Here is a 27,043-nt window from a genome sequence, read left to right as displayed (position 1 = left end):
AATACAGGAGAATGTTCTTCCTTACTGCTGGCTCTTCTCTACTCAACATGTCTCTAAAAGTTCTTAAACTGAGCTCAGTCTTCCTTGCCCAATAACTCCTATATGGCAGAAACCCTTGAACGACAACCCGGTTATCATTATATGGGCCGTAGTTGGCCTAAAATATCGATACCAAATGTATGATCAGGGCACTTGTGTACTTAAATTACCTGACCCTTTCTACTTCAAATATCTACATATCAGCCACTGGACACTTTGGTTCATTTAATGTGACAGTACAAACTTCTCCTAGACCAAAAGGGTCTGAATGACTGATATCTTTTCCATCTTCAATATTTGTAACTCCTCAAGGTGCCTTGTAGGATTATAGGAGATATGGATTTATATTATGCTAAAAATCTAAGTCTGTAATGTTCATGTGAAAAGTAGCAAAATTGGTTCGACCATCTGTCACAAAAAAAAGGAAGCCATCCCCATAAGTGGAAGGGTTAATAACAATATGACTAAAGATGACCTTACTCTCTTGGCCAATTAATATGTGTATGCATCCGAAGTATCAACAACAGTGATCCATATCATTTAGAAATAGGAGGGCATAGATGGAAAATCCTGAACACATTTACAAGGGTTCTTCAAAAAGTTTCTGCACTTTTTTTTAATACGTTTCGCAGCCATCTTTACCACAGCGTGACAACTCTTATGCTAAACTTCAAGGTTAGTCAGCTTGGCAGATAGACTAGTCACATGACACTCTCAGACACGACTAATTACTACTCCTTCCGCCCTCACTGTTTTCCAACGAAAATATAAAAGTGAGGAAACCTTTTGAAGACCCCTCATATTAAATATGTGGCTCCTATGATTGTCCCCTACTTAAACTAATAGTCCATCTTAGGCACCATATCCTAAGCATCATGCAACATCCAGTTGATGACTGATTTTTCTTGTATAGCTAAACTCTGAGGTGTATGCTTTTTTTTTTTTTTTTTTTTTACTTTGGGTCAGTGCAGTGGCCTAATGAATATATTTGTGTTCCTGAAAATTCTATTCTATAATCATCATTCTTGTGTTGAAGTGGAATTTGTTCTTTATGAAAAGCCTTGAGATATTATACCAAAATGACATGAAGTTCCTCCTCCTCTTCCAACTCAGGATCGGTTTGGCTATTGCTCAGAAGCTTGCTCAGGATGGAGCACGAGTTCTGATTAGCAGCCGGAAGCAGGAAAATGTTGATAAAGCTGTGCGAGAACTTAAAGGACAAGGACTAGATGTTGAAGGAACAGTCTGTCATGTAGGTCGGAGTGAGGACCGAGAAAGACTAGTGAATACGGTAAGAGCTTTATGTTTCTTGTAGTCAGAGAACAGGCAGAGAACTGTGCATTAAGGGGACACTCTAGAGCAGTAGTGTCAAGCGCAATGTCATTGTGTGCCTCATTATGGTTGCCTTCAAAGGGCTGGTTGTATCTGTAAGACTATATTAATTTGGATGTGGCCAAGTTGTATCAACAGTGGGAGGATCTTAAAGGGGCATTAAATACCAGGAGTGTGTTATGTGCAGAGTTCAGGGGAGCAATGTGTATAGAGTGCAGGGTCTAGGGGTACATGTGCAAAATTCCGTCTGACAAAAAAAAAAGCCCTGGGTGTGAGGGCCCCATGAAATGGCCTGGAGAGCCGGATTCAGCCTGCAGGCCTTGTGTTTGATACATGTGATGTAAAGTTATACATGCAAAATATTTGCCTATTTGTGGAGCATAAGTAACCAAACCAGGCCAATTTGTTTTGAGCGTTCTCTTTACTTTTACCTTTGCAATTCTCTATATTGCAAGCTTATGTGAACCCTTACCTTGTAAAACAACCCATCCATATAAATACCTTTTTTATCTTTTTTGTACACGTATATGATACAACGAACACATATCAGGAATATGAAATGTTGTAGTAAAATACACTTCAAGTTTACAGAACAAAGCGAATGACTCATTAGCAGTGTCTCATGCCTTTTGCCTAAATGCCTTACTTTTAGCAGGCAGATAACCCATAGTGCCCTGAGAATCCTTTGCTGTTATTTCTGTTTTACAAATGCACATTTAATACATGACAGTTTGAAAATGTAATACAACCACAAAAATAAACTTTCACAAGGTGGGAGACTTGAAATGACACAATGTTTTTATTTTCTACTGGACTTTTTAAAAATGACTATTTCTCAAATGCTGCTGGTGGCAGCACTGTGTTGATGACATCGTTTATTTTCTAGGCTGTCCAAAAGTTTGGAGGGGTTGATATTCTCGTTTCTAATGCTGCAGTTAACCCATTTTTTGGAAATATCTTGGACTCTACTGATGAGGTTTGGGAAAAGGTAAGACAATAACTAAAGCCACACATTACATAAAGCACCTTGCATATTTTTACATCTATAGACTTATTCAATAACCAGTGCAAAACGCAAAATAAATTGCCACCAGTCACGCATTACCAAACAGTACAAAATTAACTCTAATTGCCTGCTGTGGATACCAGACTTCGCAGTGTTTAACTAAATTAGCACTAGTGGCCTGTTCTCAGATAATCCACTGGATTAACACTCAATAGCTGGATTCCAACTGCATTACATAAAGGAGAAGTAAATTAACACCCTCAACTGCCTCCTCTTTCAGTTTTTAATCTCTGCATTTTAGCCAGAGGTTTCTCCTTCTCCTTTTGACACACATGTACCATGATTTCCTTTATAAAAATGTTCATCTGCCAATAAATACAATCAAGAGCTGGACAAGGGACTGAGAGAGACTGCCCAATATCTATAATTTAATTTGTATATGTCTTTAATAGCAGAACTAACAGTCACAGTTTTTTATGACCACACTACCTAACAAGTTTATGGCAGCAAGACTCCTCTAAAGAGTCTTTAGATGTCCCTTGCCCATCTCCCTATTAGGTACACCGAGCTGACCAGGGCCCAAAACATGTCTTGGAGTGTGGGGTCATTTTTATGCCCTGTTCTTTTCACTGAATATGTCAAAACAAATACATTTTGTAGTTTTCTCTATGACCTACATAAAAATAAATAAATTAAAAAATATGGGTGGTCTAAAGTATATAAAAACTTTAACCACTTGGGATCCGCGCTATTGCAAAATGACGGCAATAGCGCGGACCCACATTTTCGGGACTACGTCTATTGACGTAGTCCCGGTTACGAGCGGCCTGCGCGCCCCCTGAGGGGCGCGCGCGGCGCGCTCTGTGATCGGCGAGTCCGTGAGACTCGCCTGATCACCGATCCGTGTAAGGGGTCGATCCCGACCCCTTATCACGTGATCAGCTGTCAGCCAATGACAGCTGATCATGTGATAAAACGGAGCCGGTAATCGGCTAGTATTCCTCCTCGCGCTGACAGCGCGAGGAGAAAAAAAAAAAGCCGATCGCCGGCGGCCGTGTTCGGGACATCAGTCCCGATCACGGCCAGCAATGTAAAAGGACACCTGCCCCCTGCCAGTGCCCACCTGCCACCCGCAGTGCCATCCTGAAATAAAGTAAGTGCCCCCCTGTCAGTGCCACCCAGCAGTGCCCATAGTGCCCACAGTGCCACCCAGCAGTGCCCACAGTGCCACCCAGCAGTGCCCACAGTGCCACCCACAGTGCCACCCAGCAGTGCCACCCACAGTGCCACCCAAAATCTGCCTCAGGTGCTGCACCCCAGTGCCGCCCATCAGTGCCCAGCAGTGCCGCCCATCAGTGCCCAGCAGTGCCACCTATCAGAGCCACCTATCAGTGCCACCTATCAGTGCCCATCAGTCCCATCTATCTGTGGTACCTATCAGTGCCCATCCGTGCCACCCATCCGTGCCACTTATCCGTGCCACCCATCCGTGCCATCTTATCTGTGCCCATCTTTGCCCATCAGTGCCGCCTTATCTGTGCCCATCGGTGCCGCCTTATCTGTGCCTATTAGTGCCGCCTTAACTATGCCTATCAGTGCCCACCAGTGCAGCCTATCAGTGCCCACCAATGCAGCCCATCAGTGCCCACCAATGCAGCCCATCAGTGCCCACCAATGCAGCCTATCAGTGCCGCCTAATCAGCGCACTTCAATGAAGGAGAAAAATGACCCGTTTGCTAAATTTTATAACAAACTATTAAAACATGATTTTTTTTTTTTTTTTTTTTGCATCTTTTTTTGTTTGTTTAGCAAAAAATAAAACTCCGAGCTGTAACTAAATACCACCAAAAGAAAGCTCTATTTGTGGGAAAAAAATGATAAAAAATTCATTTGGGTACAGTGTTGTATGACCGCGTAATTGTCACTCAAAGTGCATCAGCGCTGAAAGCTGAAAATTGGTCTGGGACTGAGGGGGGTTTAAGTGCCCAGTAAGCAAGTGGTTAACCAACATATAAATGGATCAAAATAGAGATATTCGCATATTAAGTTAAAAAAATCTCCCAATTACAGAGATTATTTGAGTACAATATTATGACAGTGCGGTCACAGTGATTATACAAAAAAAATACAGTGCACATGTAAGTGAAGTGAACCACTTGTTACAAGTTACATATAAAGGTTATAATAAAAAAAAAGGAGAGCACAAAAGTCCACTAAGTGATAAACAGTGTTTGTCACTTAGTGGACTTTTGTGCTCTCCTTTTTTTTTCCTTTTTCTTTTTTTCTTTTTATTATAATCTTTATATGTAGCTTGTAACAAGTGGTTCACTTCACTTAAAGTGGGGCAAAAAAGTATTTAGTCAGCCACCAATTGTGCAAGTTCTCCCACTTAAAAAGATGAGAGAGGCCTGTAATTGTCATCATAGGTATACCTCAACTATGAGAGACAAAATGTGGAAACAAATCCAGACAATCACATTGTCTGATTTTTGAAAGAATTTATTTGCAAATTATGGTGGAAAATAAGTATTTGGTCAATATCAAAAGTTAATCTCAATACTTTGTTATATATCCTTTGTTGGCAATGACAGAGGTGAAATGTTTTCTGTAAGTCTTCATAAGGTTGTCACACACTGTTGTTGGTATGTTGGCCCATTCCTCCATGCAGATCTCCTCTAGAGCTGTGATGTTGTGGGGCTGTCGCTGGGCAACACGGACTTTCAACTCCCTCCAAAGGTTTTCTATGTGGTTGAGATCTGCAGACTGGCTAGGCCACTCCAGGACCTTGAAATGCTTCTTACGAAGCCACTCCTTCATTGCCTGGGTGGTGTGTTTGGGATCATTGTCATGCTGAAAGACTCAATTGCCACATTTAATCTTCAATGCCCTTGCTGATGGGAGGAGGTTTGCACTCAAAATCTCACTATACATGGCCCCATTCATTCTTTCATGTACACGGATCAGTCTTCCTGTTCCCTTTGCAGAGAAACAGCCCCAAAGCATGATGTTGCCACCCCCCTGCTTCACAGTAGGTATGGTGTTCTTTGGTTGCAACTCAGCATTCTCTCTCCTCCAAACACAATGAGTTGTGTTTCTAACAAACCATTCTACTTTGGTTTCATCTGACCATATAACATTCTCCCAATCCTCTTCTGGATCATCCAAATGCTTTCTAGCAAATCTCAGACGGGCCTGGACATGTACTGGCTTAAGCAGGGGGACACATCTGGCACTGCAGGATCTGAGTCTCTGGCGGCGTAGTGTGTTACTGATGGTAGCCATTGTTACGTTGGTTCCAGCTCTCTGCAGATCATTCACTAGGTCAACCCGTGTGGTCCTGGGATTTTTGCTCACCGTTCTTGTGATCATTTTGACCCTACAGGGTGAGATCTTGCGTGGAGCCCCAGATCAAGGGAGATTATCAGTGGTCTTGTATGTCTTCCACTTTCTAATTATTGCTCCCACAGTTGATTTCTTCCAGCCTGATGCAGGTCTACAAGTTTGTTTCTGGTGTCCTTTAATAGCTCTTTGGTCTTCACCATAGTGGAGTTTGGAGTCTGACTGCTTGAGGTTGTGGACAGGTGTCTTTTATACTGATAACAAGTTCAAACAGGTGACATTAATACAGGTAATGAGTGGAGGAGAGAGGAGCCTCTTAAAGAAGAAGATACAGGTCTATGAGAGCCAGAAATCTTGCTTGTTTGTAGGTGACCAAATACTTATTTTCCACCATAATCTGCAAATAAATTCTTTCAAAAATCAGACAATGTGATTGTCTGGATTTGTTTCCACATTTTGTCTCTCATAGTTGAGATATACCTACGATGACAATTACAGGCCACTCTCATCTTTTTAAGTGGGAGAACTTGCACGATTGGTGACTGACTAAATACTTTTTGCCCCACTGTAAATATGCACTGTATTTTTTTGTATTTTTTTTTGTATAATTACTGTGACCGCACTGTCAAAATATTGTACTTGTATATCTCTGTCATTTGGAGATTTTTTTTAATAATTATGCGAATATCTCTATTTTTATATACCGTATTTAGATGTTGGTTAAGGTTTTTTATATACTTTAGACCACCCATATTTTTCAATTGATTTATTTTGATTGTCACTAGCGCTGCACCATTATTTTCCCACTCGTATTACCTGCAATTGTCATTTGCGGTGCTGGCAGCTTTTCCTTTATTTTTTGACAGCGCTTCTATGACTTACATTCACAGAAGGAATAAAGTATATTCAACAGAAACCCACCAACTTAATTCTAAAACACCTAATTTGCTTTCATTTTAAAATGATTTTTGCTATACTTGTTATGTTATACAATTCACACTCATTTTCTTCTCAGATTTTAGATATAAATGTTAAAGCTGCATTCCTTCTGGTGAAACTCGTGGTGCCCAAAATGCAGGAAAGAGGGTGAGTCTCAAGGAAGACTGTGTTCAATGGGTTATTGTCCTCTTAGCAGCAAATAATTATGAGGAGACATTACAATGTTTTCAACTCTCTTTGATAAAATACCCACTTTGGAAACCTTTTAAAGGCTAAGTTCACCTTTTGGTAACGTGTTACACCCATATTCAGGGTATAACATGTAACGTGTTACTGAAGCAGCAGCCCACACCCCCTGATCCCCCATTGTGACAGTGGGCAGGGGATCCATACCCTGCACCCGCTGTCACAATTTAAAAACCGCGCACACTGCCACGTCTTTCAATCATAGAGTTCTGTGAATGAATAAACTACAAGTCCCGTCTTCCACCATGGCAGACAGCTTGTAGTTCTCAATGAACTGTGAGGGCACTGGTGAGCGCTCTTTTAGTTCAGTGATTTTTCCTACACTACACTACACAAGTAATTGTCTGCCCGTACGGGAGGTATGGACAGACAACTGTACTGACAGTCTGCTGATCACAGGTGCAATGCTCTGTGAGTAGTATTTTTATTTTTTTTAAAGTGAACTTACCCTTTAAGTTTTATATGGCTGTGCAAGGCAAGCTGTAACCTAACTGCTGTACATGTGTCGAAGGGCATTTCCACCCTACTACTAGGTGATATTTCATAATGCAATTAAAGAAAAGTTATAGTGTATTTTAGCGATCACAGTTTGAGGTGCTATTGCAATACTTGCCTCAAACTTTTTAATGTGAGTTTCTCCTTTTTAAATGTTCGTGCTTTCATATTTTCTTTATTGTATTAAATTTTGTATGACTCAAACTTGCATTTCAAGGAGTAAAGCATGGCCATTGTGTTACATGTCAAAGCAGGAAGCAGAACCTAAGTGTGTATTGGGCCATTATGGCTGCCCCAAGTTAATATATGGTTACAAATCACACATAGAAACAAGGTTTTTATTTTCATCTTTTACTACTAGCACACAGTAACAAGATTGTTTTTATACTGAGCTGATAACTTTTGACGCACAAGTCTAAAAAATAATTTACTTCTGCTGGTATTGCATAGCAGGCAATTCCAGGTGTTTGTGTTTCAGGTTAGTTTTTTCTCTTCAGTGTTCTAGATAAATCCCATGCCAGTTTGGCATTTGTTTTCTTCTGCAATATAGAGTCTGCCTGCAGACAGTTTTTGATAGCAGGACTTTAGTTCCCCTTCAAGACCTAATTTCGTAAATGCTGCAACCGTAAATGAACACAAACAATCAGTTTTTTACTAATAAATGCAGTGGCTGTCAGCACTGTATAAACTGTATGTAGCCTCAGTATACAGCACTGTGTTTCAGCACCGGTACAGGGACTTCTTGTCCCTTTCCTGGAAAAAGACTTCTTATCTTCTACTTATTATACCAAATATTGTGCATCTAAAGTAAGGCTGGCCATACACAATTTGAATCCCAGCTGATTCAGCAGGAACCGGCTGGGATTTGAACCGTTAATGGGCAGGGTGAATGTACCAAGTTGATTGATCAACTTGATTACAACCAGCCTGTCGGATTGTCTTGCGATTAATGCTAGTGGCTGCTATAGCCGCTGACAATAATCACTGTCTTCTCCCCCCCTCTGGGAGCAGACAGTGGCTCAGCAGGAGGGATTCCCCTGTCAGCACTGTTTTTGTTGATGGGGGGAATTGTGTGAATTCCTTTCCTGCAACCCGTGGTTGTAGGAAAGAACTTTGCACAGTATAAGGCCTGCCCTACATGTCTAAAGCCTGGTACACTCAGACAGTTCTTTTTTGTTTAACCTAGCGGGCTGAGCGAAAAAGAAACTGGGGAGCTTGTGGAAGCTCACTGTACTAACTATACAATGTTAGTACAGCGATCTCCCTGCTATTGTGTATTGTGTTCTGACACAGGGATTGCCCTGGCGCCAGAACACTCCGGTCTGCACTCGCAGCCATTGGCTGCGAATGCTGATCGGATGCAGATCTGCAGCTGTTTTTCCAGCATGCCTGTCCAAAAGAAGCAGAATGGCCGGATGGAGTCAGATAGGCTGCTGTACATATGGGTTGAATGTTGGCTGGTTTCTGTTGAACCGATTGGTATTCACCCGTGTGTACCAGACTTTACAAACTATAGGTAGAGGATTCTGTCTACAGTAATTTTTCTTTGATTTTCCACAGAGGTGGCAGTATTGTGATTGTTGCTTCTGTGGCTGGATTTACACCATTTCCTGTAAGTAAATCACTATTATTAGCATACATTTTTTTTTGATGTTGCTGTATTGCTGTTATATTCTTATGTTTCTGTTAATGTTCTCCTAGGCTCTGGGCCCATACAGCGTCAGTAAGACTGCACTACTTGGCCTTACCAAAGCTCTTGCACCAGAATTATCACCTCTAAACATCCGAGTGAACTGCCTTGCACCTGGGCTCATTCGTACCAAATTCAGCTCAGCTGTAAGTCTCTATATTAAAAGGGTTTGTAGCAATAGTGGGGAGCCTGTTTGATTGTACGGGTTTCATATACAGCATGATTATTCTAAAGGTGACCCTACTGCATCATAATAACTTTTCTGCCCAAAATAACTTTCTAACTTTGATGCTTAGTTATATAACTATGGCTGGCAGCATCTTGTAATACGCATGAATAATATATAGTAATAAAAGATGGTGGTAAATGTAGTTACTAGTGCTGAACTGCAAGCTATTATCCTTTTTCATTTTAAGCCCTTATACACACGGTCGGACATTCCGACGGAAAATGTCTGATCGGACCGTGTTGTTGGATAATCCGACCGTGTGTAGGCTTCATCTGACTTTTTCCGTCGGAATGTCCGACCAACAAAGTTTGAGAGCTGGATATAAAATTCTCCAACAACATGATCTGATCGGACTTTGTCCGATCATTTGTAGAGAATTCCAATCGGACAAAGTGCCACGCATGCTCAGATCACATTCCTAGACCAAAGCTATTGGCTACTAGCCTGAACGTAGTCCTGTCGTAACTAAATTACGTCATCACGTTAGGAACGATCGGATTTTCCGACGACTTAGTCCGACCGTGTGTATGCAACACCAGTTTCGGACAAAATCCGATGGATTTTGTTGTCGGAATGTCCGACCGTGTGTACAAGGGCTAAGACCTTGCAGAGAATGGTACATTAAAGACAGATAAGACATATTTCTTTTGAAAAGTATGTTCCGCACATAGGACCATATAAACAATTTCAATTTCATATTTCTGATCTAGAACTTTTGATTTGGTGGAGTCATTTGGAAAGATTTGCAGCTCAGAGTTGAGTTGTAATGTCACATGTGTGCACCAACACAATAAACAACTCAATGCTTCTGTATGACAGTCTAAACAAGTACCAAGTCCAGATAGTCTGTGATGAACAATCCTTATAAAGTAAACAAAAACCTTTTTTCTTACACCTACAGTACAGAACACAAGCACCTTTAGGCACCGACAAGTCATACGCCATGATTTTCATTGGGTACTGTTCATATCTGTGCGACTTCAAAGTAGCCCCTGCAATACTTTGGTCTGACTCTAATGCGACTTGAGGTCCATAGACCTCAAGATTATGCAGGCACTGCCTCAGTTGCCTCACGCCAAAGTCGTGCAACTTTCAGGTTGCACAAGTGTGAAAGGGGTGTTAATCCTAAACTTCAGGTAATGAAACACTGGCAAGCAACTGTGGGACAGCCCATATAACCCCTTCCACTCCCTGCAATCCTCATTTTTTTTGTTAGTGTCCTTGGATGATGAACAACCTCTCTACTGGGGGCAGGTTTCTGGTTTATGATCCCTAGATATATGGGCCTGCTGGCATTGTTTCTGTGTTGCCCACACCTCTGTTATATTGATTTGGGTAATCACAAAATCTAAGATTAAGGCAGCCTGTATTCTGTACCATTAAGATATAAAGATGTTTGCCTTACCTGTAAAAAATTATTTTTCTGGAATACATAGGCCACCCCTACCCTCTGCCTTTTGTTCTGGCAGTTCATCTTATGGCTTGCTACAAAACTGAGGAGTGGGAGGGATTATATGAGCTGTCCCAAAATTATGTTTGCCAGTGTCCAATCACCTGAAGGTGGCTGAATATAATCCAGGGTCTATGAATAAAGATGCTTGTGTCTTGTAGTCCACGAAATAGAATTTACATGTAAGTCGAAAATCCTCACTTACCTTCCCTAACTGAGCCAAACCGTCTTTGATTTGTGTCTTACAAGTTCCCTCTCCCAGAAAGTGAGACTCACAGTGGGAGGGTTTCAGCAACAAAGGCAATGCTGTCAATCTATTTATTTTACTGAAGGAGTAGTTGCTGCTTCAAATAGACTTCCAGCAGAGGTAGGTAGTCGGTCAACAGTTAGGGGACAAAAACTGGCTTGGGACAAACTTGGTATATATACACAGACAAAAAAAAAATATATATAGATATATATATATATATATATAAGCAAACACACAGTGTGTGTGTGTATATCTATACTATACATCAATCAGCCATAACATTTAGATCATTGAGGGCGTAAAGTGAATAACATTGATTATCTCGCTAGAATGGCATCTGAAAGTCAGTGGGATTTAATAGGCAGCAAGTTGCCCATGAAGTTGGTGTGTTGAAAGCCGAAAAATAGGCATTGCAGTTTGTTGTTTAAGGGGCAGCGTAGCCGCAGACCAGTCAGGGTGCCCATAAATCATCTCTTTATTTACATCATGTGGATGGTTGGGTGTGTGTGTCACTTACCTGAGGAAGAGACGGCACCAGGATGCAGTATGAAAGGAAGACAAGCAGGAAGAGGCAGTTTGATGCTTTGGGCAATGTTCTGTTGTGTCCTGCCATTCATGTGGATGTTACTTTTACACATACCACCTACGTACCTAAACATTGTTGCTGACCAAGTACACCCCTTCATGGACAGGGTATTCCCTGATGGCAGTACGAGTCAGAGCTATTTTTGAAGCAGAAGGGGGGGGGGGGGGGGGCAGACTCAATGGACCACTTGGTCTTTTTCCTGCTGTCACTCTATGTTTCTAATCCAGAGCTGTGGGCAGCACTAGGTTTGGCCACTTATGAATAAGCAGTGACAGTGCTGATAGCCACACCTCTTGCAACATTTCATCTCATTGTAGTGCAATTGGCCATAACCTACATTAACCTCAAAATGCTGCTCTGGGTTCATTATTGGCACAGAATTGTTGTCATTCCATGATGGGAAGCTGCATTAGGTTGACATCACTGATATGATCAACAGGTATTTGTGTGACTTTGCAGTGGAACTTAGGGGTCATTCGTACCATAAAGGTGTGTCCAAGCGCATTTATTTTTGTGTGTTTCTGTGCTGTGCATTTAGGGCAGGACGTTAATTTCAATGGGCTGCCAAACATGCAGAAATGCACAAAAAGTGCTGCAGGCATGATTTTGAAATTTCGCCTCACCAACTGCCTAGTACAGCGGTACCATGCTTTTTCGCAGCCACTAAGGCACACAAGTTTTCCAAATACATGGGGTGCAGAAGGCAGCACATTTTTGTGTGCAGTCCCGCACCATACCTGATGTAAACAAGCCCTGAGAAAACTTTAAGTGCCGATGTACTTAGAATTATAAGTCATGCAGCACATATTTTTATTTGACCACTTGAAGCCCACGCTATAGCCGAAAAAAGATGGCTACAGCGCAGGCTTAAATTGCCAGGAGGGTGTACATGGACCGCCTCCCATGCTCACACAACGATGTGAGGGCGGTGTGCTTTGTGATCACAGAGTCCTTGGGACTTGGCTGATCACAGATTCAATTTAAGGGCCAATCCTGACCCTTTACCACGTGATTAGCTGTCAGCCAATGACAGCTGATTACATAATGTAAACAGAAGCCGGTAATCGGCTTGAGAAAACAACAAGCCGATTACCAGCTTCTGTGAAAAGGACATCGGTCCCACACAGTGCTGCTTACCAGTGCCCACCAGTGCTTCCAACCAGTGCCTCATCATCAGTGCAGCTTTATCAGTGCAGTCTCATCAGTGCAGCATCATTAGGGCACATCAGCGAAGGAGAAAAATTACCTGTTTGAAAATTTTTATAATAAACGATAAAAACGTTTTTTGTTTTTTTGTTTTTTAAAATTTTCGGTCTTTTTTGGTTTGTTTAACAAAAAAAAAAAAAACCCCAGTGGTGAATAAATACCACCAAAAGAAAGCTCTATTGGTATGAAAAAAAAACTATAAAAATGTCATATGGGTATATTGTTGCATGACTACGCAATTGTCATTCAAAGAATGACAGTGCTGAAAGCTGAAAATTGGTCTGGGCAGCAGGTTATATACCCAGTAAGCAAGTGGTTAATGGGAAGGCCATAGTTGTACTTTAAAATGCTTGTTGTAGGTACTGAGAAGTTTCTTTCTCTCCACAGCTATGGCAAAACAAGGCTGGCTTGGATCAACTAACAACTGCTCTGGGTATTAGCAGGTAAGCGTTTTAGCATGTAAATGTACAACGCCATGCCCATAGTCTTTATTTCAATCTGAAGTAGAGCACATCACAGTCATTTTCAGCAAAACCTCACTGATATTGAATTGATATTCTACAATTCATTTATTTTTCACCTTATATCTACATGACGCTGTCTTGTGTATGTTATTTGTTGTGCTATATGCTATTCTAATCACATGACTGGATAGTGTGTAGGTGTATTACCGTATATACTCGAGTATAAGCCGAGATTTTCAGCCTCTTTTTTGAGGCTGAAAGTGCCCCCCTCGGCTTATACTCGAGTCATCGCTGTCTGCCCGCTCGATCAGCGTGTCGAGCAGACAGACAGCGGCCATTCTATTCAAAAGCCGCGCCTCCGGCTCCGCCTTCGCCTGTGATAGGCGGAACACTGAATTTCCCAGCAGCCTGTGTTCCGCCTATCACGGACATCGTATCATCCTCGTACTACGGACGAGGATGATACGACGTCAGTGATAGGCGGAACACAGGCTGCTGGGAAATTCAGTGTTCCGCCTATCACAGGCGAAGGAGGAGGCGCGGCTTTTGAATTTTACAATGGCCGCTGAAGAGGGCACGGGACGGAGGCAAGGCAAGGCACGGCACGGGACGGGACGGAGGCAAGGCAAGGCACGACACGACGGCAAGGCACGGCACGGGACGGCACGGGACGGAACGGAGGCAAGGAACGGAACGGAGGCAAGGAGGCAAGGCACGGGACGGAGGCTCGGGACAAAGGTAGGCTGGACACACACACACACACACACACACACACACACACACACACACACACACACACACACACACACACACACACACACACACACATGGATACACACAGGGATGGGTGGATGGATGGAGACACACACAGGGATGGGTGGATGGATGGAGACACACACAGGGATGGATGGATGGATGGAGACACACACAGGGATGGATGGATGGATGGATGGAGACACACACACACAGGGATGGATGGATGGATGGACACACACACACACAGGGATGGATGGACGGACACACAGGGATGGACGGACACACAGGGATGGACGGACACACAGGGATGGACGGACACACACACAGGGATGGACAGGCATGTCTCACCCTCGGCTTATACACGAGTCAATAAGTTTGCCAGTTTTTTTGGGGGTAAATTGGGGGCCTCGGCTTATATTCGGGTCGGCCTATACTCGAGTATATACGGTATGTGAAATGTGCTATATAATGTATAAAGAAGCTTGTACAAGTCACTGTAATGTTGATTACAAATACACTACAGTGGTACTATAGTTTTGGTCTTTTAGACTCCTACTTGCACCAGTTCTACTGTTTTTGTTTTATTTTATTTTTTTGTTTTTTGTTTTTTTTACTGATCGTTATTGCTCTTCCTAATGCCTAAGATCTGTCCATATCACAACCAAAGTGAACACAGATGTCCTGGACCTCTTTTATCAAAGTGTGTTTATTAAGAATTGTCGATATTGCCAACAGAAACTAGTTAAATATACTGTATACATTGGTTCAGAATCTGTAGTCTTCCAATGGATTGTCATATCTCATTAGTTTGGCAGTATAGACATTTGTTAATAATTATAGGCACATTCATGAGAAAGGTCTGGTAATGCATTACAGCGCTGGCCAGTCAAAATCTATCTGGTCCATCCTGGAAGCGCTGATTAAGACGAGGGAAAAGCGTGCAATCTTCACCCACAAAATGCAATCGAACATGAAATTATAACATTCTTGTGCACCCAAGTGATAATTACAGGATGTATGGAATGCCTTCTCCTCATCCACACAAAGTGCTCCCAAAATTATTATCGCTATCAGGCGGCTTTCCACAATCCTCCACTATAAAAAAAATTTCCAACTCCATCTCCACTGTTCCAAGAGATAAACAACAGTACTCTTTATTAAAATATACTTAAAGGGGTTGTAAACCCTCATGGTTTTTCACCTCTTGCACGGATGCCCCCCGAGGAGAGCGCTTCTATGACCGGGCACTCGAGAAGAGGAGGATCCAGGAGCGCCACTGTGGGACCCCGTAAGAGGAGGATCAGTGGCATTCTGTGCAAAACCAACTGCACAGAGGAGGTAAGTATGACATTTTTGTTTAAAAAAAAAAACCATTTACATATTCTTTAACATCCGCAGTGTGTACTCACATTTAAAAACATTTAATCATGCCAGCATCAACCATGAGTCTCACTGTTGATGCAATAAGAACTGCTTTCCCTGCTTCCTATTTGGCTCTGGCATGCGTTTCAGTGATTGGAAATGATGTTAGCGGAATGTTAGAAAAAGACTAGAATGTATTTGAAGGAGCACTAAGTGTAAATATAAGATAAACAAGCTTATATCTTGCAACAGCACTCATGTGACACACTCACTGACCATTTTTTTATGCCCAGCTTGCTAGTACTGTGTTAGACCCTCTTTTGCCCTTCTTGTGGCATAGATTCAACAAGTTGTTGGAAACATTCCTCAGAGATTTTGGTCCATACAGTAAGGAAAATATTATGTGTTCCCCTGCTGATTTGTAAGTTGCCCACTTACAAATGAAGGGTCTATAATTTTTATCATAGGTGTATTTTAAATTATAGAGACAGAATATCAACCAAAAATCCAGAAAAGAACACATGCAAATGTTATAAATTGAGTTGCAGTTCAGTGAGTAAAAAAATATTTCATCCCCTACCAACCAACAATCATTCTGGCTTCCACAGACTGGCAACAGTATGTGCTCATGTGGTACACAGGTTAGTCCTGGCAATTTAAGAAGGTGCTCTTAAAGACAACTTGTTTGTATAAAAGACACCATCGTGAGCAAGACCAAAGAGCTGTCAAAGGACATCAGGGACAGGATTGTAGACCCGCACAAGGCTGGAATGGGCACTGTAGTCATAAAGGGATGGACATGGTCCGCAACAATACTCAGGTAGGCTGTGGCGTTTAAACGATGCTCAGTCTGTACTAAGGTGCTCAAAGTGTGCCAAGGAAATATCCCACATACTATTACACCACCACCACCAGCCTAGACCGTTGATACAAGGCAGGATAGATTCATGCTTTCATGTTGTTTACGCAAAATTCTGACCCTACCATCTGAATGTCGCAGCTGAAATCAAGACTCGTCAGACCAGGCAATGTTTTTCCAATTTTCTATTGTCCAATTTTGGTGAACCTGTGCAAACTGTAGCTTCAGTTTCCTGTTCTGAGCTGACATGAGTGGCACCTGGTGTGGTCTTCTGCTGCTGTAGCCCATCTTCCTCAAGGTTCAATGTTTTGTGCATTCAAAGATAGTATTCTGTATATCTTCGTTATAACGAGTGGTTATTTGAGTTACTATTGCTTTTCTACCATCTCAAATCAGTCTGCCCATTCTCCTCTGACATCAACAAGGCATTTTTGTCCACACAACTGCCGCTCAGTGGATATTTTCTCTTTTTCGGGACATTCTCTGTAAACCCTGGAGATGGTTGTGTGCAAAAATCCCAGTAGATCAGCAGTTTTTTAAATACTCAGACCAGCCTGTCTGGCACCAACAGCCATACCATGTTCGGAGGCACTTAAATCCCCTTTCTTCCCCATTCTGATGCTCGACTTGTACTTCAGCAAGTTGTCTTCACCACGTCTAGATGCCTAAATACATTGAGTTGCTGCCATGTGATGGGCTGATTAGCAATTTGGGTTACCAAGCAATTGAACAGGTGTACCACTGTGGCTGGTGAGTGTATATGCTAGAATGCCCCTGTGGGTTACAGTACATGAGAAGAACAAGAAGAAAACTTTGCGTTAGAATAGGAGAACACATAAACAATTGAAGAAAAGCATAGTGTTTCAAGACATTTTAGAGATGCTCACAACTGTGACCCAAGGAGATTGATGAAACGGGGAAGATCAAATCTTAAAAAAGTGATATCACAGAATGAAACCTGTTGGACATATGAACTAGGCACCTTTAAAACTCGATGGTCTTATATAGAAATTCTGATGAATGCCACAAAAAGTCTTGGAAAGAATTAGAAAGCCCAAAAATTAGAGAATGGTTTGATAAAATAGAAGAAATTTATAACATGGATTACCTAAGATATAGCCAAGAAGAAAGTAGAGAGGGATTTATACAGAGATGGGAAAAGTGGAAAAGGTTTAAACTGACGAAGAATTTCAGTGAGGTAAAAATTCCCTAGAGATGGGAGGGAATGAAGCATATAAAAGGGTGGGAAAATATAATAGTGGGGGAATGGGGGGTATGATTTTGGAAATAATGCTATGTTAAACAATGTATATCCCTTTGGCAGGGAAAGTGTTTTGTATATTAAGAAATATTGAAAGATAGAAAAAGTAAAAAACAAAACAAAAAAACTCAATGGTCTTAATACAGACATGAATTTAAATTGCTTCATCTCCATTTTTAAGACCCAACTAATTTACCTATAACATTTAGTCTGTGGGATTTTTATATATTTTTGTATAATTTTTTTTTTTATATCCCCCTATGTTATATAAATACTCCCACGTTTTACTGATTTTAAAAATCTTTTTTTCTAAATCTTTTATCATGTATCTGTAAAAAAAAAAAAAAAAAAAAAGGTTAGAGAGCGCAATTCTCATCATTGAATTTATGGTATCAAACAGCATAGGAAATGGTCAATAAGAGTAGAATAAAATATATTAGGGATGTAATATTGTATTTCACCACAAGATGGAGTTGATCAGTCTAACCAGGAAGTAGGGTGGAATATATAACGAGTGGAAAATATATATAAGGGTGGAAGATGTACAGAAACCATCCGTCCCTGACGACGTCAATGATAGATGAAACTTATTTGGCAGGACTAAGGTTTGTGATGTAATTTCTGCTAACATCACTTTCAGTCAGTGGAACGCACGCCGGAGCCGAATAGGAAGTAGGGCAAGCGGCTCTCAGTAAAACGACAGTGAGACCCATGGTTGATACTGCCATGATTATATGTGTTTAAATATGGGTGCCCACTATGGGTGTTTTTAAGTATAGTTTAATAAAGAGTACTGCATGATGGCTTTTCTCTTGATGTTTATCTCTGGGAATGATGGAAATGGAGTTGGAGAAATAAAGTGGTCTTTTAAAGTGGAGGAGGATTGTTGAAAGCTGCCTGAGAACAATATACTGAAAAAGCCATTTTGAACTTACATACTTTACTTAATTAGGGGTCACCAAAAATCTGGTGAGTGCATCATCTGGTTTCAGAAGCACTTTGTGTCTATGAGAAGATGTTCTGTAGATCCTGTGATTATCACTTGGGAGCACAAGGACCTTCTAATTTTACATTTTCATTTATTTTGCTGGTGAAGATTGCTCTGAAATTGTAGAATATTCATTATATATGCTTGGACACTATATGGTCTTTTTTGGACATTATATGTTTACGTATGGACATTTATAAATGTCCTCAGTAGGGAAAGGTGATATCTCAATCATCGCTGAAACAATGATCAAGATATCATCTTTTAGTGCCGATGATTCCCTACAAAATAAAAGTAATCCTAGCGGCTAATGAGCCACTGGATTACTCTTTCAGGCAGCTGAAGTGGGCACACAGTGAGAGGAGAACAGACTTTGTTCCTCCCATTGTGTGACAGCTTCCAGTTTCGGTTCCTTGTGTATCTGGCTGTTAAAGCAGCAAATCAGACCGATCTGTATCTGAATGGCTGTCCAATAGACCCCAGCTCTCTCCATCCCTTGTAATAACAATAAAGTTGATACAGGTTACATGGTTAACGAATTCTTAAATAAAAAAAAAACATTAAAAAAAAATTGGAAGTGACTGCTTGCTCACATGCAAATGCAAACGCACGCGTAGGTCCTTCACCCATATGTAAACGGTGATTGCACCACACATGTGAGGTATTGCCGCAAATGTCAGAGGGAGAGCAATAATTTTAGTGTCAGGTTTCCTGTGTGACTCTAAACTGGTAACCTGTAAAGGCATTTAAAGGGTTGTCTATGTAGATGTTTAGGTACCGTAATTTGGTGTTATTCCACGGGTGGACGCAATTTTAAATCATGACGTGTTTGGTATCTGTTTACTCAGCATAATATCTTCTTCTATATTTTACCAAACAATTGGGTATTGTGTTTTTGTGCATTCAAATTCATTAAAGTTTATTTTTAAAAAAATTGCGTTTAAAAAAACCACTGCATAAATATTGTGTGACATAAAAATATTCAGCACCCATCATTTTATTTTCTAGGGACACTGCTTAAAAAAAATATAATGTTTAGGGTTTTTTTCTATGTAGGAGAGGAATGTCAGAATTGGCCTGGACTGGATGTGATGTGGTTAAGCACATTCTTAGTTTTATTTATGTATAAGTTTGTGATTATAGAAATTTTTGTAGCGTTGTACCCATGTACATATTTTTTAAAATCTGTATATATCTTGCTATTTCCATAACTTTTCTTCAATGAACATCCCATAAAAAATTCTCCTACTCCTGATGATCGCATCCCTACCACATATGTATATATTATTTGTTGTGCACATTTTGCTTTTTTTTAAATCCTACTTAAAGTGGTTTTAAACCCTTACAACACACTTTGACCTACAGGTAAGCCTAGATTAAGGCTTATGCCGCGTACACACGGGCGGACTGTATGGCCTACTTAGTCCGTCGAAACACATTTCAGCGGACAGTCCGCTCGTGTGTGGGCTTCAGCTGACTTTTTCAGCGTGCAGTCTGGCGTACTAAGTATTTCGGATTTTTCGAAATTCTGTCCGTCGTACTTTGGTTTCAGCGGACAATCCGCTCGTCAGTATGCTAGTTCGACGGACTAAGAATGGCGCATGCCCAGAAAGGATTTACACGGCGGAAGGGTGCTTTGCTGTGTATTGGACTTCCTATTTCTAGTCCCGTCATACGTGCTTTACACGTCATCGTGCAAGCTTTCGACGGACTGTTTGTGCATCCGTGTGTGGTCAAGTCCGTTCAGTCGAAAGTACGACGGACTGTCCGTCGGATTGTATGACGAACTAAGTACGCCATACAGTCCGCCCGTGTGTACGCGGCATTACCTGTAGTTCCAAGAAATATCTCCTAAACCTACACGGTTTAGGAGATATTTGCCGAAAGACAGGCACCGCGATATGCCGTGAGTGGCGGCTCCCATGCGCATGCGCGGGAGTGACGTCATCGCGGCTTTGCCGAATGACAGCAGCGGAACAGCGAGACCCACCGAGAAGATGGATGCGGCGGACTACAGGGGACAGCGGTGACTTCGCTGGCTCCTGTGTCAGGTAAGTGACACATAATGGACTACTATGCGATGCATAGTAGTCCATTATGCTTTACCTTTGCAGGGAATGAAAGAGGAAGTAAACTCATCAGGGTTTACTTCCTCTTTAAAACACACTAACACTAACTGACATTGATGCAAAATGTAACCACTTCCCACCCGTAGGCCATCATATGACATCCTGGACTTTGAGTTGGGTATAACTGAATGATACATGCAGCTGCAGGCATCATTCAGATATATTTTCTCTCCGGCGGATTCCCTCCCCAGTAAAAACAATCATGGAATCAATCATACCTATTCCAAGGGATGTTTACATTCCTTGTAATAGAATAAAAGTGATCAAAAAATACATTTTAAAGGGAAAGTGTAAAAAAAAAAAAAAAAAAAAAATTAAAGCACCCCCATCCACACCGAATCGAGCGAACACGCACGTCGGGCCCGCATATGTAATATGTTTAAACCATATGTGAGGTATCGCCACAAATGTTAGAGCAAGAGCAATAATTCTAGCCCAAGATCTCCTCTGTAACTCTAAACAGGTAACCTGTAAAAAATTGTAATACGTTTCCTATGGAAACTTTTAACTACCGAACTTTGGTGCCATATCACGAGCATGCACAATTTTAAAACGTGACATGTTGAGTACCTATTTACTCCGCGTAACATCATCTTTCACATTTATACCAAAAAATCAGGCTAACTTTATTGTTGCGCAAATACAGTGTGACATAAAAAAACAACCACCATTTTATTCCCTAAGGTCTTTGCTAAAAAAAAAAAAAAAAAAAAAAACATAATGTTTGAGAGTTGTTTTCTAGCCAAAAAAATGATTTTTACATGTAGGAGCGAAGTGTCTGAATTTGCTTGAGCTGGAAGTGGTTAACAACTTTCAGACCGGGCCATTTTGCTGGCTTAAGACCAGACCACTTTTTGCGATTCGGCACTGCGTCGCTTTAACTGACAGTTGCGTGGTTGTGCGACGTGGCTTCCAAACAAAATTGACGTCCTTTTTTTTCCCATAAATAGAGCTTTATTTTGGTGGTATTTGATCACCTCTGTGTTTTTTATGTTTTGCGCTATAAACAAAAAAAGTGACAATTTTGAAAAAACGCATTATTTTTTACGTTTTGTTATAATAAACATCCCCCAAAAATATATAAAAAAACATTTTTTTTCCTCAGTTTTGGCCGATACGTATTCTTCTACATATTTTTAGTAAAAAAAATCGCAATAAGCAATTATTGATTGGTTTGTGCAAAATTTATAGGGTTTACAAAATAGGGGATAGTTTTATGGCATTTTTATTAATATTTTTTTTTTTTTACTAGTAATGGCGGCGATCAGTGATTTTTATTGTGACTGCGACATTATGGCGGACACATCGGACATTTTTGACACATTTTTGGGACCATTGTCATTTATACAGCAATCAGTGCTATATAAATGCACTGATTCCTGTGTAAATGACACTGGCAGTGAAGGGGTTAACCAGGGGGTGGCAGTGTAGGGGTTAAGTGTGTCCTAGGGGTGTGTTACTAACTGTGGGGGGCTGGGCTGTGTGTTAGTGAACACTGATCTCTGCTCCAATCACAGGGAGCAGAGATCAGTGTCACTTGTTGCTAGGCAGAACGGGGAGATGCTGTTTACATCGGCATCTCCACGTTTAGCCTCCCCGTGAGACGATCGCGGGTATCCCCGCGGCGATAGAGTCCGCGGGACCCGCGACCAGACTCATGGGGGTCCCGACAGGCGCGCGCCACCGGTGACGTGCACGTGATGGCAGGGCGGCAATTTCAACTGGACGTACCTGTACGCCAGTTTGCTTGCCCGTGCCATTCTGTCGGCGTACATCGTCGTGCGCCGGTCGGGAACTGGCTAAAAAAAACTGTTTTTCTTAAAGTAGTTGTAAACCTCCAACATGACAAATTAACAAAGTATATTCCTTTATAGTGTATACCTATCTCAATCCAGAGCACTAAGTGTCATTTCTGTCAGCTGCATCGTTCCTCTGCTATTTGCATGAATTTCTTCTGCCAAGTTTCCTGACACCAAAAGGTGAAAAGAGAGGGAGCTCCAGCACACAGCCTGTGATTGACAGCCTCCGCTTTTTTCCTGTGTGCTGCGTGAAGGGGGGTGTATGTGTCTTCCCTCCAATCAGCTCTCACTTAACTTTGCAGAGTGTAATTTCAGCTCCAGCCTCCTCGTTTATGGAAGCTCAGACAATCTGTACACATTCTGCACTTTGAACAGCTGTAGAGTGGAGAAGACTGCAGATAAACAGATACAACGTCTGTGGGGAGATTTGATTTGACTCTGTGTATCACCTGAGGCCAGTCAATTCACTGGGTATATGTAATGGTTAACAGCCACTCTAAATTCTACCTAAAATACATTGACCTGACCTTTGACCCAACATTTAATTCTGACCAAGAACTATGACCCTAATCCTGACAGATGAAACCCTGATCTAGTTATTTTAGCTTTATTTATTTTTATACTTTTTTTGTTTACACTTTTCTCTAGCAAGGATAAAGCGATACAATTTGTCTTTTTTTCCCTTCAAGAGGAAGAAAAAAACCCAGGGGCAGGCTGTACAGTGACCAATCACTGTGATAGCCAGTCAGAGGTTATCACAGCAACCAGGTGATCAGGAACCAAGCCTCCTGGTTCCCGATTGTTGGTATGAGACCCAGGGCTCTTGGTGAGGGCTTGGTCTTTGTGCTGGGAGCATGCTGTGCAGTGTGCTCTCAGCACAAGCATAGTATCACATATATGCAGCCCCACAGATAAAGGCCCACCTCCCTGAGGCTGCATATATGTGTGCTCTTGGGTGGGAAGGGGTTAACTTACCTTTCTTATGTAAAATAGAAAGAATAGGTTTTGGATATGGTATTGAAATGTGTTTCTAGCCAGATTTACCAATGGTCAGTAAAGTGTCAATGGGTATTCACATGGGGAATTTTCCTAGAGGCAGCTTTGTCCAGAGACTGCTAAACCCAAGACCAACCACACTGAAGGCTAAACTGGCTACTTATGCTAATGGCTGCATGCCCTTATGTGCACTGGTGTTAAGAGATTAATTGGGCATGTTTTGAAATGCTCTGTATCTTCTTTTTTTTTTCCTTCTCCTCCTCCACCTCCGTTCTGTCTGCTGTCAGGAATAATGAGCACAATAAATCTCTGAATCCCAGCTCCTTGGTCAGAATGAACAAGTAAGGGTACATCATAAGAAAGTGATTAGCCAACTGTTACGCCACAGCTGGGGGCACAGGAGGCAAGTCAAATGCCCTATTACCAGTTCTAAGTGTCAGAATATGACATACACAGAGGGGTGTTTGTAGAATTTGGGATTTGAGTATAATTCTATTCAAAATCTTAAATTCACAGTTTTATATATATATGAAAAAAAATAATCACTATAGTAGTATAAATGCTTTCTTTAACATTCTGTTCTGCACTTAAATGGTAGCTGAAGCTGCTATGGGCAATGCTGCCATAAAATGTGTTTGGCTGGATAAAGATAGTCTCACTGCTGAAGGCTATGTCACACCTGTTATGTCAGCCACCTTAGCTGGAATAACTTGGCACTGTGTAGCACCAGCAGGAGTTATGCTGAGATCCCCTTGCATGTATTTAATTAATAACATTTTGAAAAATATATATACTAAATATCCAAATTTGCGCTGATGGTGTGACAAAAAAGGTTAAATCAGTAAAGTGAAAAAATTGCAGCTGCTATACACAAAGTGCTAATCACTTGGAAACCATAAAACATATAAATACAGCGCTCGCAGACATACTGAATAAAAGTGAAAAAATAAATATGATGAACCAACACAAAGTCCAAAAACAAGTAACTCAAGGTGCTCCAATCCAAAGTGAACAAAAGAAAGATGCCTGAAAAACTTCAGGTGCACAACACCCCCTTATGTGTCCCCACTCACCAGATCGACGTGACCCCCAGCTTTTCAGTCTGGTGGGTCAGTTTAGGCTCGGTATGGATGTCTTTGGGATGGTGTGTGGAAAGCCAGGTCAGCACATCCAGGGTTCCTCAATGAAGAGTTTGAGCCAGATAGACACGGACCCATAGGTAAAAATGTAACTAATAGTGAAGTACAATCAAAAATTGGTTTATTTAAACAAAAGATGGGTATTTACAAAAAGAGGGATTATAACAAGCATTAAGCATGGAACAGATCGTATGAAACCTTCGTTGGTAGCGTGTGTTCCAAATGACCGGAACTGATGTCAGTATTCCCGAAAACAGCATCAAGGTTTCGCCCTCCCACAGGGCATCATCGAGGACCTGGTTTCCGGTAAGCTGAGCCAGCTTAAATAAAGGGCAGAGGAGTAAACGCTCCTCCATATACCCAATCAACTTGAGTAGGGCTGCAACTAACGATTATTTTCATAATCGATTAGTTGGCCGATTATTGTTTTGATTAATCGGTTAATAACCTTAAAAAAAAAAAGTGGGTCAAATTGACGTTCATTTTCAACCACAGTGATGGGAACATTTGGAAATAATAGAATAAACTTCTTGGTCAAAGGAATTTTCAGACAGTGTATGTGGTTTTTGTTTAGAAATTAAGTGAAATTTTCAAACAAAATTCTTTCATTCAGCAAATGTACAAAGATTTTTCATCTGAATATTCTCACCTGAAAATTGATCCGTGAGGCCAGCATAAGGCTTGGTACACACCTATGCAGTTTTTACTTTTGATCTGTTTCTGCAGTGCTTTTTGCTGTGTATTTTGATTTTCGTGCACGTGATTTTACTGCATTTTTGCGTTTTTTGCATTTTTTTTTGGGCAGATTAAAAAACACAAATTGCTGCAAAAACGCATTACATTACATTTCTGCAGCTTCTCCATTGAAGTATATTGAACCAAAAAAGCACCGCTTTGCGTTAAAAGTCCTGACCCTTTCCAAATACGCAGCGGCTGAAAAAAGCACAGATATGAACGTGTCCCATAGGAAACCATGTAAATTAACCGTTTCTGCAAAAATCACCAATAAACATATAGATCTGAACCAGGCCTAAGATGTTTAGTAACATAATGGGGTTAAAAAGACTAAAATTAGCCCTTTATAGTACAAAAAAGCAGATAATCACTACTGGAAGGCGTTATTTTTTTTTTTTACTGTAGAACACTGAAAGTAATATTTACAGTAGTGATTATATTGTTGTACTATAAAGGGCTCATTTTTTTTTTTTTTAACCCCATTATGTTACTGGCCGATGAATCGATTATAAAATGAATCGTTTGGTTGTCGATTAATCGATTAGTTGTTTCAGCCCTAAACTTGAGCACAGCGGCCATATTGTTGGTTGGATGAAGATGTTGTTTCTAAGGAGGAAAAACATCCATATGAGAGATAAAGCGCCATGTTTCTGGTTTGATCACATCAAAAAATTTCCGAGGAAACCATGAACGTCAATTCCAGTTGACTATTGGAACAAATGATAAATAACATAAAATAAGAAATAAAAATAATAATAATAATAATGAAAATGAAAAAAAAAAAAAAATTATTGGTAGTGAGCATCTTCAGAAAGAAATCATTAAATCATCTTGTGTACAACCACATATGTATCTATTGACACTCACTTTTGTTTTCCAAACGTTAAAGCAATAAGTCAGCAGATAATGAATGATAAGATTATGTGACAGAATAACAACATTCTATTTCTTCACATTACATTGCAGGATCGGGGAGCCGGAAGAGTGTGCCGGAGTAGTGTCTTTCCTCTGCTCTCCTGAGGCCTCATATATAACTGGAGAGACAGTAGTGGTTGCGGGAGGAGGGCACTCTCGTCTATGAAAAATTAATTTATCCTTATGTTGCGCTATTCAACGTGTCGTGTCCATACAATAAATATTACAATTTTCTACATGTCCATTTTATATCATGTAGTTGGACTCTTAGTAATTGCATTGTAAAAATAATTTTCTGAAAATGTGGTACTACTTCATACAGTAGCACTGATGGAATTGAAGAAAAACATCAATAGGCCGTGTTCAGACTGTATGTGATTAAGTGACAAGCTGATTTATGTCACCAAGGTTTACTTACAGAATGTCAATTAAGCCTGATTAATGTGCACTGCTGCCCACCCACCTTCCTACTAATGCTGCCATTGTTGGCCTTTGTAAATTTATTGCACACACACCTCGGAAGTATGAAATATATTTTCTTATTCATAAAACGTTTATGAAGAAAATTGTTTAGACTTTTTTTTTCTACAGCGATGTTTAGTTAAAGAAGCTTTGAGGTTAGCTTTTTGGTAAAATTGGAACAAGAGATGGAGGTGCAATTGTGCCAAGCAGGTAAGGCATTGCTTCCAGTGCTGTAGTGCACTCTATCCTTAAAGCCCCTGGGTACAGAACCAATATTAACCACTTCAGCCCAGGAAGAATTTACCCCCTTCCTGACCAGAGCACTTTTTGCGATTTGGTACTGCGTCGCTTTAACTGACAATTGACGTGGC

General features: G+C 40.9%; 1 protein-coding gene across 1 annotated transcript in view; it reads left to right on the top strand.

Moving 5' to 3' along the window:
- LOC143960485 (dehydrogenase/reductase SDR family member 4-like) overlaps positions 1-26,459 on the top strand; it is a 47,235-nt gene extending 20,776 nt beyond the window's left edge. Inside the window, exons 3-9 of the mRNA XM_077469136.1 lie at positions 1,153-1,330; positions 2,258-2,359; positions 6,732-6,802; positions 8,957-9,008; positions 9,098-9,232; positions 13,195-13,250; positions 26,262-26,459. Coding sequence (XP_077325262.1) covers positions 1,153-1,330; positions 2,258-2,359; positions 6,732-6,802; positions 8,957-9,008; positions 9,098-9,232; positions 13,195-13,250; positions 26,262-26,376 — 709 coding nt within the window. The 3' untranslated portion in view covers positions 26,377-26,459. The remainder of the gene's footprint in view (positions 1-1,152; positions 1,331-2,257; positions 2,360-6,731; positions 6,803-8,956; positions 9,009-9,097; positions 9,233-13,194; positions 13,251-26,261) is intronic.
- Positions 26,460-27,043: the final 584 nt, after the last annotated feature.

Source organism: Lithobates pipiens, unplaced genomic scaffold, assembly GCF_037356315.1.
Source record: "Lithobates pipiens isolate NorthernLeopardFrog02 unplaced genomic scaffold, aLitPip1_a1.2 Scaffold_11, whole genome shotgun sequence".
Lineage (NCBI taxonomy): Eukaryota > Metazoa > Chordata > Amphibia > Anura > Ranidae > Lithobates > Lithobates pipiens.
The sequence above is the reverse complement of the archived record's forward strand: the minus strand, read 5'-3'. Positions and strand labels throughout refer to the sequence as shown.